Source organism: Dreissena polymorpha, chromosome 8, assembly GCF_020536995.1.
Source record: "Dreissena polymorpha isolate Duluth1 chromosome 8, UMN_Dpol_1.0, whole genome shotgun sequence".
In the NCBI taxonomy this organism is placed as follows: Eukaryota; Metazoa; Mollusca; class Bivalvia; order Myida; family Dreissenidae; genus Dreissena; species Dreissena polymorpha.
In genome coordinates this window covers 19,388,757-19,405,787 of record NC_068362.1, presented here as the reverse complement: position 1 = coordinate 19,405,787, position 17,031 = coordinate 19,388,757, and the positions used below count along the sequence as shown (strand labels likewise).

The window sequence follows — 17,031 nt, the reverse complement described above, 5'->3', positions numbered from 1 at the left end:
CAGATGAGACGCCACAGAACATGGCGTCTCATCAGGATCCAAACTGTTTGCTATTCTAATAGTATTCTTTGAAAAAAATCCAAGAAAATGCTTATAATATTTTAGAAATTCAGTAGACGACATTTTAGCCGACTACAAATTTCCGAGCATGCAAAGGGTTAATGACACAAGTACAAATCAATTAATAGGCCAATGAGGAAATTTGTACACATATGCAAAAAAAGCAATATATTGATAACACATCATAGAGTACACAGTATATGTCTCTGTAACAAGCTCTTAATCTGCAGTAATATTTACATAATAACTGAACAAGAATATCTGAATTTATTAAATCATCTTGCAATGATATTACCAAATAATGGTTAAAACGGTCATGCTTAATGACTCATGAATAAAACAAGTAATATTGATGCAAATGTGTAAAGTTGCACATATTTTAATAATTCGTTTAAACATAGCTTGCACTGATGTTTAGAAAAAAAAAAAAAATCAATGTAGTTGAAACTGAAAGCATGATTTAACATACTTAAATAAACAAACATTCACACTTGGATTTATGAAATCATCTTGCAATGACATTACCAAATACTGGTTAACATGGTCATTACTTATGACACATGATCAAATCAATTAATATGCAAATGTGTATATTTTCGCATTGGAATGCACCATGTGGGCCCTCGCAACCTCTGCATCTGTGAAATTATGTGCACTGTGGCCATTCACATGAAATCACTTATAGGTAGCCCCAACAGTAGCTTTTCCTGAAGAAGGGAGAGTTGTTTGGCCTGTTTGAGAAAGACTAGAAGCCTGAAGATGGTGGTGTGCTGGTCTCTTTGTGAACAGAACCCCATGGAATTGAGGGACACGGAGCCTTGAGATGTCAATACTTGTCATCGTATGTCTAAGCAGGCCTTGTTGGAAAGTTTTTGGACAATTGTCATGTACCTGAAAAGTTATGGGGCTTGTGTTGGGTACTGTGTGGTATAAAGTCAGCATAAATCTGAAAGGCTTCATGCCATTGGTTAATGTTGTGCAATTGTTTATGACTGGTTTTGTGAGTTGAGGTAATGGTAGACGAAAGTGTTTTGTGGATGGTCGTGGTTTCATGATTTGGGTCTTTGAAAGTGTGTGATGGGAAATTTACAAATTCACCATTAGAATCTTGTTCATTGTATTTTGATCCAGAGGTGGATTAACTGTTTAGAAAACACCTTAACTAATGTCGGCAGCAGTACTAGTTAAGAGACCTTTGCTAAAGTTGGACATTGACAGGATTGAAGTAACATCATCGGACTCCACACTGATTCTACCTGTCTCCGAAATGGTCGTGATTGAAAATGTACAATCAGGCTTTTGTGTAGGCTTAGCAGGAGCAGACAACAACGTCTGTATCTCCTCTAACACTTCCTGGTCTTGTGAAATGGCCTCAACGATGAGTGCAGCAAGGCGGTTCTGTTTGGGGGCTGGTTTGTTTGTCTACTTATTTTTTAGCTCACCTGATTGCTCAGGTGAGCTTTTGTGACCGGTCTTTGTCCGTCGTCTGCTCGTCCGTACACATTTATTCGTAAACACTCTAAGGGCCATATTTATTGTCCGATCTTCATGAAACTTGGTCAGAAACTTTGTCCCAATGAAATCCCGGTAGAGTTCGAAACTGGGTCATACTGGGTCAAAAACTAGGTCACTAGGTCAAAAAAAGGAAAAAAACTTGTAAACACTGTAGAAGGCACATTTCATGCCCAATCTTCATGTAACTTAGTCAAAATGTTTGTCTAAATGATATGTTTGTTGAGTTCAAAAGTGGTTCTGGTCCGTTGAAAAACACGGCCGCCAGTGGGCGGGGCAGTTTTCCTTATTTGGCTAAAGAGAAACCTTGTAAACACTCTAGAAGTCACAATTTTTGCCCAATCATCATGAAAATTGGTCAAAACATTGGTTTTATTGATATCTCGGACGAGTGCGAAAAAGGTTCAGATCGCTGAAAAAACATGGCGGCCAGTGGGCGGGGCATTTTTTTCTCTCTCTATATATAGTGAAAACGTGAACAATCTAGAAGTCACATTTTTGGCCTAATTTCATGAAATTTGGTCAGAACATTTGTTGCCTTGATATTTGAACAAACTAAGACTGAATTACCAAAGGCATGAGGCACTTAAATCCAACGTAATCCACGCATACATACTCCGTCTGTTACGTAATCAAGATAAATCGGGTTTTGACACAAAAACTTGAAAAAGGTGTAGATTACACAGTGTACCTAACTGACACGTGACACTGCTCTAAAACGCGAAAGCAATACAGCTGTATCAACTGCGTTTACTTCGTTTAGGTAGAATTGTAATGATAAGCACTAATTGTTAACAACTTTATTACCCATTGTGTGTAATGTGTTTTTCAGTGTTGTTGCAGAAGATTATACAGCCTCCACGCACCGGATTAGATTGGGATCAAAGACAATAAACAAATTTTAAAGATGATGATGTATATACATACTGTATATACATTCTCCTTATTGATTACAAATAAATACAGAACATTTTTATTTGTGTTTGGTTGTTTGTGTTTAACTACAATACAGGTGTAAAAATAGCTTGTGCTTCGTTTAATGGGCTATCAATCTTTTTAATCATTGATATCTTTTACATATTTTACGATACATGTTTCAAATAATTGTTACTTGTAGCAATTGAAAACGTAACAGGTAAAGAGAAATTAGCAATCATGACCATTTGTTCCATCCAAACGTAGGGAAATTGTACAGAAATTCACTTTTATTTTTGTGCGATTTTCAGGAAATCCCCGGAAAGCATGTGTTTTGAATGACTGATTATGATGCAATAAAACATTGCTTTGTATCGTATTGCATTCAATCTAATTTAAACTCACTCGTCCATTGGTTGTTACAATTAAATCTGAACTTTGCCCTATCAAACAGCTGTCCCAAGATGCACTGTTAATTTTACACTTCCGAAAATTATTGTACTTAAAGTGATCAAATATTTACGATGCAAAACTCTTGAAACTGACCAAATAGTTTGCTAACACTAATTTTAACCAATACTCTTTGCACCTTCTCTAATTTGCGCCGATAAAGATTAGATTGTTATTAGTTTAGCCATGACAATAAATAAGACCAATTAACACCTGGCTTCACTGTTTCAAACCCGTCACAGTGACTCGAAACAGTAAAATTGTTTCCTTATGATAACTCAAGAATAATTAGACCTTGGATCATGAAATATCATAGGTACATTAATCATGACTGGCAGATGACCCCATTTGATTTTCAGGTCACTAGGTAAATGGTCAAGGTCACAGTGACAAAAACATATTCACACAATGGCTGCCACTACAACTGACAGCCCATATGGGGGGCATGCATGTTTTACAAACAGCCCTTGTTTATGATTAGATTCGATCGATTCTTTGACAAAACAACTCTTACCTGACATACCACAATAGACTCCACCCAAACCATCCCCCACGCCCCCCCCCCCCCCTGAATCCCCCACGCCCCCGAATCCCCCCTCAATAATCCCCCCATAATTTTTTTTTAAATTAAAGATCATCCAATAAATGACCACCACACCCTCACACTATACCCCCCCCCCCCACCCAAAAAAAATAAATTGTTATGCCCCCAGTAGGGTGGCATATAGCAGTTGAACTGTCCGTCAGTATGTCAGTCAGTCTGTCTGTCTGACTGTCCGAAAAAAACTTTTACATTGGCCATAACTTTTTCACTTTTAAAGATAGCAACTTGATATTTGGCATGCATGTGTATCTCATGGAGCTGCACATTTTGAGTGGTGAAAGGTCAAGGTCATCCTTCAAGGTCAAATGTCAAATTTATGGTGTCTGTCCGAAAACTTTAACATTGGCCATAACTTTTTCAATATTGAAGATAGCAACTTGATATTTGGCATGCATGTGTATCTCATGTACCTGAACATTTTGAGTGGTGAAAGGTGAAGGTGAAGGTCATCCTGCAAGGTCAAATGTCAAATATATGGCGTCTGTCCGTCCGAAAACTTTAACATTGGCCATAACTTTTTTAATATTGATGATAGCAACTTGATATTTGGCATGCATGTGTATCTCATGAAGCTTTACATTTTGCATGGTGGAAGTTCAAGGTCAAGGTAATCCTTCAAGGTTAAATTATTATTTTTTAAATTTCAAAGCGGCGTTCTCATGAAGCTGCACATTTTGAGTGGTGGAAATTCAATGTCAAGGTCATCCTTCAAGGTCCAGGTCATCCTTCAAGGTCAAAGGTCAAAAAAATAATTCAAAGCGGTGTTCTAATGAAGCTGCACATTTTGAGTGGTGGCAGTTCAAGGTCAAGGTCATTTTTTAAGGTCAATGTAATACTTCAAGGTCAAAGATAAAAAATTAATTCAAAGCGGCGTTATCATGAAGCTGCACATTTTGATTGGTGGAAGGTCAAGGTCATCCTTCAAGGTCAAGGTCATCCTTCAAGGTCAAAGGTAAACAAAATAATTTCAAAGCAGCCTTATCATGAAGATGCACATTTTGAGTGGTGGAAGTTCAAGGTCAAGGTCATCCGTCATGGTCAAAGGTAAAAAAATATATTTCAAAGCGTTGTTTTCACAAAGCTGCACATTTTGAGTGGTGGAAGTTCAAGTTCAAGGTCATCCTTGAAGGTCAAAGGTAAAAAAAACAACATTTTTTATTTCAAAGCTGCACAATAGGGGGCATTGTGTTTCTGACAAACATATCTCTTGTTGTTTTTTTCAAACATGGTTAAAAAACACAAATATTTGTTTTTATTATTTTTTACACCTTTAAAAAGAAAAATAGATAGCGGTCTGCACCCGCAAGGCGGTGCTCTTGTTTTAAGGTGTTCTTTCACTTTCTGATAAATGGAAGAGTTATAGAGACTGGCATTTTTAGGATGTACACCAACGGCTGCTCTGAATCCAGCTTTATTAGGTTATGAATAGAAAAGTTAGCTGGATCACAAAACACAGTAACTCCTCCCACTACACTTACTGGAATACGAGGACTTACACCAAAATTATTTACCAACAGCATAGATATTGAAGCTGAATGTGTCCTAAATCTGATGTTGCACCTGTCCTAGTGAAAGTGGCTATCTATTGCGTTATTATCCGCATTGGAACAGCTAATCTGGATACTGTCTTGTGCCTGGGATATAGGTACTGTTTTAGAATCTGGATGAGACGACTTTTGAATATTTTCTTGAATACACTTCCGTCTGGAATCATTTTCCTGGGAATTTACTTCCTCCCATTTTTTGGCACACATATTCCGCATCCATCTTTGGTCCTCTTATTTAACCGAACTATCAGCAGGCCAATATGGTATGGTTGTGTCTGACATATTCCAAAAGGAAGGGAATGGACCCTCTTCAAACAAGTTTTTCCGCAAGTCATAACAAGGATTACTTCCGCTTTTCCTGTCAAGCCTAATGTTTTCCTGTCAAGCCTAATGGTGAAGACGAACTGACCGGAAATGCACCGGAAGATGTTTGGCCATAACGGGTTTTTTTTCCAGGGTTTTGGACCTTATCCTGCAGGCCTCTATGGGACAATGGGACAAAAAACAGGATTTTCAGGAGGGGATTGGTATCGTTCAATCTTTATTTTGGATGTGCCCTTCAAGTTTACTCGTCTCACAGGAGATCTGGAATAATTTGATGACTGAGTAAATGCGTGGGTTCCAATTTCCTGATCTCGTGATCCTTGACGACCATATGCTTGATTGGGTCCCTCGTCCTTATCGCTGATTTTGATGACCTCCCTGGATGGTGCCTGAGGAGACACTTTCTCGCACTCCATGCTCTCTGCCTCCTTTCTTGAGCAGACTTCCTGTTCCACTTCCTTTTGTGATGGAGTGCAACATGCTGGCTCATTTTCCAATAGTCTATTAGAACTCTCGAAACCTGAGTACACCGAACTGCTTCCACGAGGTTCCTGTCAAACAACCAACGGAGTAACTAGCAGGTGCCTTACACAAACCAAACCCCATGCGTACAAACTCAAACAGACCATATTTAATTTTAAAAGCAGTATTTTTTTGTGTCAGATTCCTTAATTCTAATTTGCCAATGTGCCGAATTTGCGTCCAGTTTTGAAAACCATTGTTGGCCAGAAAGTAAATCAGTGCAACCCTCTACTAATGGTAAAGGATATATATCTTTTACTGTAACTAAAACCTCTGTAATCAACACACCAACGTGTTCAGTTCTGGACATACTTTATCGACTGATTCCAAGTGTGTCAGCCAATTCAGAATAAAACGCCCCTTTAGCGAGGAATCTTAGGCTGACAAGATTTGCAGCAAATTTTTTTTATAAACATTCATAAATTGAATGTAGTGACATATACATGAAATATTATTTACAATCAAAAGACCAATTACAAACAAAACCGATCATGTTGGCCCTAGTCGCTTTACTCCACTGACTCCACTCTTAAATTGAAAAGATCAGTAGAAAGGAAAACAATTATGATGATGAATAATCCGTCAATAATAAATAAATAACTACATACTACTTAAATGCTGTTCCAACTTACGTGACCTAGATTGTATTTACTTCATATTGTAAGTTAACAAATTTGAAATTCCCATAATTTCGCCTCCAATTAATCCATAAATTGAATGAGTCGAATTACAACTCAATTGTTGTTGTTTGATTTGCCTATTCATGCCTGCTTATTCAACGATACTGTATCATAAAATTTCACTTTACTATCCGTGTTGACCTGTTGACAAAACAAATTCAGACCGGATGTAAGAAAACAGCACCTTACTGTACTTGATAACGATCGTAATCCCGTACTGTGTGTGTGAATTTCTCAGAGCCAATATACAGAAGCAAATTAGCAAATGCATGGTGATTACATTAATCTTACCTTGGTCTCTGGCTAAATGGTTTTTCTGCCCCGTTCGGATCTGGCAAGATCCTGCCCCAGAAGCTCTACTAGTTCTTGTACCAATGTTCGGTTCACCCGATACTGGTTGACAAAGTCAATATCATGAACCCGCCTATCTGGAGACATGGCCAGAACTTCCGCTCTGTCCTTCTCTGCTTATTTTCCATCATTAAAAAAAAAACATGTCGGCAATTTGGAAAAAAAACTGGGGTTTGTGTGATCGCATGTTTAAAAGCAAAATATATATAAAAAAAACAGGTGCTCTTGTGATGTGCGTTTTTTTATGACGCGCAAAATAGCGTCAATATTTGCAATGTGCGAATATCGCAACTCAAATTGGCAATGCGATATTTGATGAAACGCAAATTGCGATGCGATAAGCAATGTGCGATATGCGATAAGCGATGTACGATATTTTGGCATGAAAGTTGTGATGGGATTGTTGATGAAACAGGGCCCAGGTTTGCAGTTTGTTCCAGTGCTTGTTAACGATGGCATTGAAGGGTTATTTTAGGTGCTTTCTTGTGGTTGTTTATTTTCTACTGAATCTGGAGAGTTAATACCAGTAGAACTTGTACCAGCCTTTGGTAACATAAGCATTGCTTGGGCGGCTTCATTCCTTTCAATGCACTGTTGTTTAGATGACTTGTAGGGCAGTCATTCTGCAGGTTTCTTTCTGATGACCTGTTGACAAAAAGATCAATCAATTAATAAATTAATAAGAATTGGCCTTATCTTCACTCAAAAACTGCATTATGCAAAAACCAGTTACAACTATCTTAGGGTATAGCCTATTGATTTTCATTTTTTTTCCTAATAGTGTCCAGAAGGAGGAGGGGAAAAAAAAAGATGTTGACCAAAAATGTACTTATGTTAAAAATGTGGGTTGATATTTAACATGGATACATTTTAAGTTGCTGTCAATTAAAATATTAACAGGCATCGTTGGATCATATGAAACAAATTCAGTGTCATTGATAGACTGTGACGCCTTCAAATGAAGCAATTTATTTTTCATCGTCAATATTTTCCCGAACCAGTCATCGCCAATTGTTTGTCCACTGATGGCTTTAACAATTTTCTTTGTTTTATTGGCATTCTCATAAACCACAAGTCCAAGCCAAAAACACCATCATGGTGTCGCCACCATCATGTATGTTTTCATAAAAATTATCGATGTCACGAAAGCGCTTATGATACATTCACATGCAAAATCGTTAAACGCTTTAAATAAACTACTTGCCTTAAACCAGGCACTCGTTTGGTGTCTAAAAGCCAGCTTTTGGCACCCGAAAAAAAAACCGAAAAATGTTGTTGTTTTTTGGTTTCGTCAAAATTTAGAGTCGGCTGGTCGAAAATCATTTAAAAAATAATAATTCTGGATTGTAATTGTTCCATGTGTTTTTTTATTTCTTATTTCCAATGTCATTCCATCACATTTGGTCTTCCTTGCAATTTTTTGCAGTGAAACTGTTGCCTCTTGAATTTTCCTATTTTTTAGTTTATAGACATCTCGAAGCAGTTGCAATTCCATGTCATTGACATTGGCTATTACTTTTTCACTATCCATTGTGATTGTCTTAAAGTAGAAATAGAATGATAATGAAAGAAAAAAGCAAAATATGCAAGCATTACAACAAGTTATACTTGTACTTGTCACTATGGAGGCAAGAGGTGTGACTTATTTCTTTCAACCTGTAGAACATTTTCAGCTGATTCTCAAATAATGGGTATGATCAGTGGAAATTTGCTGTAAGTTATGTTTTCATTATCATCTATATCATTCTGTTGACCAAGAGCACCACCTGCAGGTGCCAATGCACGGCTGTCGTGCCTTGTCACTATGGAAAAGAGTGACGGGTTGACTGGTGACGACACCGGTCATAGCATGACCGGTGACCGGACCGGTCAACATGTTGACCGGTGACCGGTGAAGTCCCCGGACCGGTCAACTGGTCATTCCCGATGAACGGACCGGGCAAATTTTGTCTGGTGTCGTCACCAGGCAAGGACCGATGCATGGCATCTCCTGATGGCATATGGTCAAGATCGTGTGGTGAAAAGTCACGACAAACGGAACTTTCCCTACTTTGATCTGAGCTATGCATGTTGCGTCTACGACTCTTGAAAGGTCGACGCTTGATGGCCCAGGTATCTACAGACCAATGCTCACAGAAAGGGCAGCAGTTATCCTGGGTACATCCGGCACACGACAGGCAGCTATCATGGTTGTCCCATGCTGCTCTTATGTGTCCACATGAACCACGTGTTTGAGGCATATTTTGCCTTGAACAAACAAACAAAAACACAAAACAATACAAAAATAAACGGATATATATACGGAGAATGTTTTAACGCATCCGGAATAAGAGTGATTTCTGGGTAATATCCCGTTTTGGTTACACGGCTACACGGCACTATGTGACCGTTCTGACCTGACCGACGGGTTTATGAAAAGTGTGGGATTCTTTGGACAGAAAGTTTCCGGATAAATTACGATCCTTCGGAGTAAGTAAGCAATATGATAGCAGGTTACGTAATTAAGCTATTAAACTTTTAGTTAAAAAGGGGCATAACTTTGAAAATATTATTGACAGATTTATGTTACTTTTCTAATAAATATCTTTTGTCATAATAAATGATTCTTTCAAGTTTGAAATACATCTGATCAGTAATTGCTGAGATATATAAAAAAAAGTGTATTTTGAAGAGAGTTTTTAAGTTAAAAAGGGGCAAAACTGTGAAAATATTATTGACAGATGTATGAAATTTTTCCCACAAATGTGTCTTGTCATAATAAATAAGTATATAATTTTTGAAAAATATCTGCTGATGAGTAATGATTGAGATATTTGAAAATGTCAAAGTATTCAAATAACAACGCAGATGACCACAGGGCTATGAAAATCCTAGGTGTTTCTTCGAAACAGTTGAGCTAAAAATCATATTAATAGATTAAGTGCAGAAATATAAGGCGAAATACAAAAGATATGGCAAAATACAATTAATTACCTTTAAATTGACCATGAAAAATAAGCTTGTATAAAAGAGATAATTGAAACTTATTTATTAAATGTAAAGTTAAAATCACCTGTATAATGAAGCTTGAAAGCCCAGGAAATAATTATCTCACAATGTCAGTCATAGTTCTGTACTTAAGCCTGGGTACTTGTCTCTGATGGCCTAAACACAGCATGATGGTATCACTCTCCTGTTTCCTACTCCAAGCCTTCCATGTGCCCACAGGATGTATTGTCTGTAGGCAGCATATCTGTTTGCTTTGTGCGGGTCCTCTTCATCTGCATCATCCAGCAGAAGAATGTCCCTTCGCTGCAGTCTCGCGAGTGCCAGTACTGCAGGGTCCAGCACCAGAACTGTGAAGTACTAAATGAACAACTTGACAACAAATTTCAAAATCATTATTGATGTTTTAATAGTCATGATTTGTCAACATAAACACATAAAATAGTTATTGGTAATTCTTAGCCATTCTTAGCTCATCTATTTTTGGAAAAAAAATTATGAGCTATTGTCATCACCTGAGCGTCTGCATCAGCATCTGGTTAAGTTTTATGTTTAGGTCCACTTTTCTTATAAATAATCAAAGCTATTGCATTCAAACTTGGTACACTTACTTACTATCATGAGGGGACTGGGTAGGCAAAGTTAGATAACTCTGGCTTGCATTTTGACATAATTATGTGCCCTTTTTTACTTAGAAAATTGAACATTTGGTAAAGGTTTTTATTTAGGTCCACTTTTTTCCTAAAGTATAAAAGCTATTGTTTTCATACTTGCAACAATTACTAACAATCATAAGGGGACTGTGCAGGCAAAGTTATGTAACTCTGAATGGCCTTTGACAGAATTATTGCCCCTTTATACTTAGAGAATTGAAAATTTTGTTAAGTTTTGTGTTTTATTCCACTTTAATCCTGGGGTATCAACGCTATTGCTTTCTGACTTGGAACACTTGCTAACTATCATATGGGGACTGTTCAGGAAAAGTTGCATAACTCTGGTTGGCATTTTGACGGAATAATGGCCCTTTTTTGACTTAGTAAATTTGAATATTTGGTTAAATTTTGTGTTTATATTTTGAATATTTGGTTAAATTTTGTGTTTAGATACACATTACTTCTAAAGTATCAAGGCTATTGCTTTAAAATTCAAATACTTTCATACTATCATGACAGTACTGTACCAGGCAAGTTGAAATTGATCTTGACCTTTGAATGACCTTGTCTCTCAAGAATCCCCCCCTCAAAAAAAATTAATTATTTTTTTATGTCCCCCACCACTATAGTGGGGGACATATTGTTTTTGCCCCGTCTGTTGGTTTGTTTGTTTGTTTGTTTGCTTGCCACAACTTTAACATTTGCAATAACTTTTGCAATATTGAAGATAGCAACTTGATATTTGGCATGCATGTGTATCTCATGGAGCTGCACATTTTGAGTGGTGAAAGGTCAAGGTCATCCTTCAAGGTCAAAGGTCAAATATATAGCTTCAAAGGGGCGCAAAAGGGGACATAGTGTTTCTGACAAACACATATCTTGTTTTTTTTTATTTCCGGAAGATAATGTTATGAATGACCACACCCCCACACTATACACTCTTCTCCACCCCCACCCCTCCCTCCATTTTGATTCAAGTATTGAGAAAGGTCCCTTCACCTTTATAAAGAAAAATAGATTAGCGGTCTGCACCCGCCCGCTACGCGGTGCTCTTGTCACACATGACATATAGGTAATATTCTTTAATCATTTAAAAGCCTTTAGAAAACATTTGTCACTTACAGGCAGTAGAGAAATGCAGTGTCTAGGCTCCTTTTCCCAGCATATTTGCTCTGCCTGGGTTGGCATTTCTCTGCATTTCCGACACACACACACCAGTCTGGTGACTCGGCACCCTCAGGTGGATGGTATCCACCTTCACCCCTGGCTTCTGGCTTATGCAAGTCCAATATAAGCCCAGGGTTCTCATCACCATTATTATATCCTCCAGCTGCTCCCTTGACATGGTCTTCATATTTTCCTAGATAAAATAAAATAAAAGAAACTGTAAGAAAATAAACGAGAATGTAATAAATACGAAATAAATAGAAAATCATCTATAGAAGATCGGGGGCATATTGTTTTTGGCCTGTCTGTCTGTCTGTCTGTCTGTCTGTCTGTCATTCATTCATTCATTCATTCATTGTATGTGAGTGTCCCATTATATTTAACCTTCATTAAAGTTTGGTCTTAACTTTTTGAATATTGAAGATAGCAACTTGATATTTGCAGTGTTTTTTATCACCTATAATGGAAAGGTGGCAGTGCCTGTCCAAAGGGGAAAAACGGGTGTTTTTTATGAAAAGAGGAAAATTAAAATGTTACTCTTTTACATGTAATGATAATTATTATATGAATACACATGTATGTATGAATGTAATATTAACAGCTGAATGTCTCTGTCCTTTTTCTTAAATATATATCAATAATTTTTTCAACATTAGTTTCAGACAGCTCAGCCTTCATGCACTGTCTCAGTTTTTCTAGCCATTTTGAGTCTAATGGGGATTTTTTATATCATGAAAATGGCAAATTTGAGCATTTTTTATCAATAAAATGGACCAAATTGGAATGTTTTTATCAACAAATATTGACACAATATAGATACATCAGGCCTTTTCCAGGCCATTTTGGGAAAAAAAGCAATTCATGTGAAATGTCAACTAATTTGGGAAAAACTAATTTAATATTACTGTTACTAATAATTCAAAATCATATTAATTATAGTTATATACTTTATTTGTTGTTTATGAAATAAATTTGAGAAATATTTATCATTTGACAGTTCTTTAAAAAAAAAAAAATTCTTCTGGAGGAGATTTTTTCTACAAAATTGGGGAAAAATATATGATCCAGAATTCGTTGTCCAGGAATTTCTGTTACATCTCAAAATGTTTGGTGTCCAGGATTTTCACAACATGATACTTAAAATAAAATGATGTGAATATTTGTATTGAAATAAGACGGTTGTACTGTGAAATTGTCAAATTCATATTTAAGATGTGTACCCTTATATTATGATGTTTTGTTTTCCCTGATTTTGGAGATGTAACATGGACTCGATGGAATTTTATGCCTTTAATTTTGGAAATAGATGAACAGTTCTAATGAGATTCATTCCTTTCTTGAATTACCAACAACTTCATGTTCCTAGCATAGATTTTCCACTCCAAAGTGCCATGACATTAAAATATGTGCAATTTTAATCGAAGATGTAACTGGACACAAAAATTGAACATTTATTCAATAAAAAACATTAAAATAATCAAAAGTTTTTCCTTTCTTTGATTCCAAATGAAAGACTAGTTACTTAGAAACATTTAAAACGATAGCAGTTCATAATTCTTGATTATAAATGACAATTCTGACATGTTTTTAGAAATCAGAGACTAACATTGGACGACAAAATGACTCTCGTTATCTCGATGTCAAAGAAATCAGACAAATTGCGAAGAGATAACCGAAGTTTATCCTATTTTCACCTTTTCATGTATGTAGTTTAATGCTGATTGAAAGAAATGCTGAAAGCTCCTATATTTCAGCATTAATTCCAACCTGCATTAAACAATGTTAACTAATTGGTTAGCTAATTGGTTAGTTAATTGGTTCACTTTTCAAAATAAAAAACTAAGCACATTACAGAACTTAAAAGGGGCTAAACACCTTCAAAAATTAAACCACAAATCTGATTTTATATCAATATATGAATGACAAGGAATATTAAACTATATTCAGTGCATATTGACCAATCAGATAAACGGATTTTAACTTGCAGGGTAATAAAAAAATAATAGCTTTTAAGGAGACAGATAGTAATTAACATATTATTTATTCTGAGATTTTCACAGACTAAAACAACAGCAAACTCTAAACTGCAAACATGGTATTTCTCCCTCTCTCTCTGCTTCACTTGTCTTCCTTGTAACCTGGAAATATAGGATGAGTTACATATTTTTAAAATTCAAAACAAGAAGTCAAAATAAAGTCAAAGACGGGGGAAATGCTTCAAAATCTGAGAAAACAAATGTATGTAGGTAAAGGTTTTGTTTATTATAGTGTCACCCCTATTAAAAGGGTAAGTCAGTCTGGCTTATGAGACACTTCCAACTGATTATACCAAGTACCTCCCAACTTCTATCACTAGGCAAGATGCCAGACGGATTTCAGTCACTAACCATTAATTTAACTAGCTCGCGGCTCAGGAACTGGCCATTTTATAATAAGTCCCAAAAGAAACATTTCCTGGACAAACGCTCCCTCTTGGGCTCGAACCTTCAACCTCCCGGTCCCAAGGCGGACACCTTAACCATTAGGCCACAGTACATTTACAATGTACATGTCACAGTTGATGCATACTTAATGTAACATTAAATACTTCAACTTACTTTCAAATCTGTAAAGTAGCCGACGACCTAGCTTGGACACTTTAGGTGGTTCCAACTTTCTCTGGATATCTGATTCAAGGATGGTATGCCTTATTTCATTCATAACCCATGCATTATCTTTATATTTCTTGAAGAATATGACCCACGGCCATTCATCCACCTAAAATGTAATACATGTTTAGTTGTTAACTATTGAGTTAAAGTTGCTGCTTATATAGTAAAACAAAAGCTTCTATACTATTGTTACCTATAACAAGTAAGGTGTTTCTAGCTTTAAAACAAATGCTTGCTTGATTCAATGGCATGTTTAGCTGCTTCCTATTAAATGCTCACTTCAGTACTTAAGTGTTGTTTATGGTTTGGAACAAGAAATTGTCTCATTAAAAAAACACCTTTATTTGAAATTCTGAATTATCTCCAAAAATCAAATTATAAATTTATTAAATATATACATGTATACAAACATATTAAAAGTTTGCCAGACATTGATTTCAAATTTCAAAGACAGTTCAATATAGTTTCAAACTAGAAAGAAAATGAATTCTTAAAAATAACTGTGAATGACATTAACCCTTTGCAGCATATACCCATCTTTTATGTTACTACTCAATTTAAAAAAAACAGTTCCAATGGTACACATTTCATAGACATAACAAATTTTGTTTTGCATACCACTATATAGATTATACCAGTATAAAGATTAGTAGTGAATAGCATGAAACAAGATCAGCCGGCTGATTCATGCTATCCACACATGGCATTTTCAATTTCATTTTATACTGCAAAGGGTTGAAGTACTTGAAAACAATGGAACAGAAACAATAAACTGGACTAACGATTAACCCCAACAAAATGATTACTCACTACACCAGGAAGAAAACTTCTACCATGTTTGATCAATATGTAATCTCCAGCACAAATCCTATGGTAATGATTTAATACAATATTTATATCTATCACCTTAGTCTATTATTTTTATTAAGACAAGTACCTTTTCAAACACTCATTAGTTTCTACATGTATCACAGTGATCATTTATACATGAACATACATTTCCTGGGTAAGGGTATTCCAATATTGAGTGTATAGTAACTGCTTACTACAATGCTTAAATTAGGGGAAGAGAGAGAGAGAGACCTGCAAGTTGTCTTGAATTTAAAAACTGGGAAAAAATATATCAGATTAAAATAAACTTCTTAAAGCATAATAAATCTAGTATATAAATGTACCTGATTATCTGTTCAGTATTGGAGCTTGGTGGTTGTCTGGTCACATCATTGAACTTCTTTACAGTTTCATCACTGGGTAACATCTCGACATAGTTACTGGCTGACTGCTTGGTCTGCTTGCTCGCCAACTGCTCGAGTTGGTCACTATCAGAATGCTCTGTCTGGTTTCTGACTGACTGCTCTGACTGGTTGCTGGATGACTGCTCAGTCCAATTCCACAGAGACTGCTCAAGCTCCCTATGGTATAACACATACTTATAAATACATACCTAATACCTTTTTGAATGTTTATGTTTTAAACCAATGTGTATGTATGGTAGAACCACAAACACAGGTAAGTGGAAAGCATCCCACACAGAAGTTCTTACCCCGACTTGGACTCTAACCCACACTGTCAGAGCCCGAGATGATATCTACCATAACCTAAATAACATAACTATAAATATTGTAGCTTTGGTGAAACTAACTATTGAGTATCCGGTTCGAGATCCGGTCGGGTCGAACTTCTTTCCGGCAATGAAAATATGTCACTCACCTACAATTCTTAGATTATGTGAGTATGAAGTCAGCGATATGGAAAGAAGTGGTGTAAGTACTGGTGTGAGAAAGCCAGGAAAGCATGGTAGATGCACTGACCGCCATGATATGACCGAAGCTGTTAAAAAGCGACGTAAACCCCATCACTCGTCACAACACTATTCTATTTTCTTAATTAGAATAGTATTAAAATGATGTACCTGAATGAAGTCATCTGGTCACTGGCTATGTGCTCTGTCTGGTCACTGGCTGGCTGCTTGGTCGGGTCATTGGCTGTCTGGTCACTGGATGGCTGCTGGGTTTGGTCAATGGCCGACTTCTTGGTCTGCTTACACAGAGACTGTTCGAGCTCCCTGTCGTAAAACACATACTTATACATACATAAAACTTATGAACACTGAATATGTCTATGTTTATTTGTTTTGAACCAATGTGTATGTATGGTAGGACCACAAACGTACATCAGGTACGTTGAAGGCATCCCAAATCTTGCCCCGACCGAGACACAAACCTGCACTGTGAGGGCCCCGAGAGTTTAGCGACCATAACCTCTGACCAACCCCTATTGCACTTTTAAAAAATGTATCAAAATAATTTAAAACCTGTAGACTTGGTGATCCTAACCATTAAATATTTCGAAGACTATGAATTATGAGGACACTGTTACTTGTGCATCAGACGTAACATGAACATCAATTGCTAGTGTCCAGTTACATCTCTTGGCACAGACATCAGGAAAAACATGTGTTTGTTAAATTCAGATAAAAGAAAAAGCATTGCTGATCAATGTATGAACTTACCTGCACTGCAACCATTTAAAGTACTTATAACACTTTGATGCACATACAACTATTACTTGTGCACATTGAAGATGTAATTTTGACACCAAAACAAAAAA

The 17,031-nt window shown here is 36.5% G+C and overlaps 1 protein-coding gene across 1 annotated transcript; it reads right to left on the bottom strand.

Moving 5' to 3' along the window:
- Positions 1-13,794: 13,794 nt before the first annotated feature.
- Positions 13,795-16,605, bottom strand: LOC127842640 (uncharacterized). Its single transcript, XM_052372269.1, has 5 exons — positions 16,334-16,605; positions 15,597-15,833; positions 15,232-15,289; positions 14,368-14,527; positions 13,795-13,908 (listed from the first exon to the last, which is right to left on the bottom strand). Exons 1-5 carry the CDS (start codon positions 16,510-16,512, stop codon positions 13,889-13,891), a joined length of 654 nt encoding a protein of 217 aa, XP_052228229.1. The 5' UTR covers positions 16,513-16,605; the 3' UTR covers positions 13,795-13,888.
- Positions 16,606-17,031: the final 426 nt, after the last annotated feature.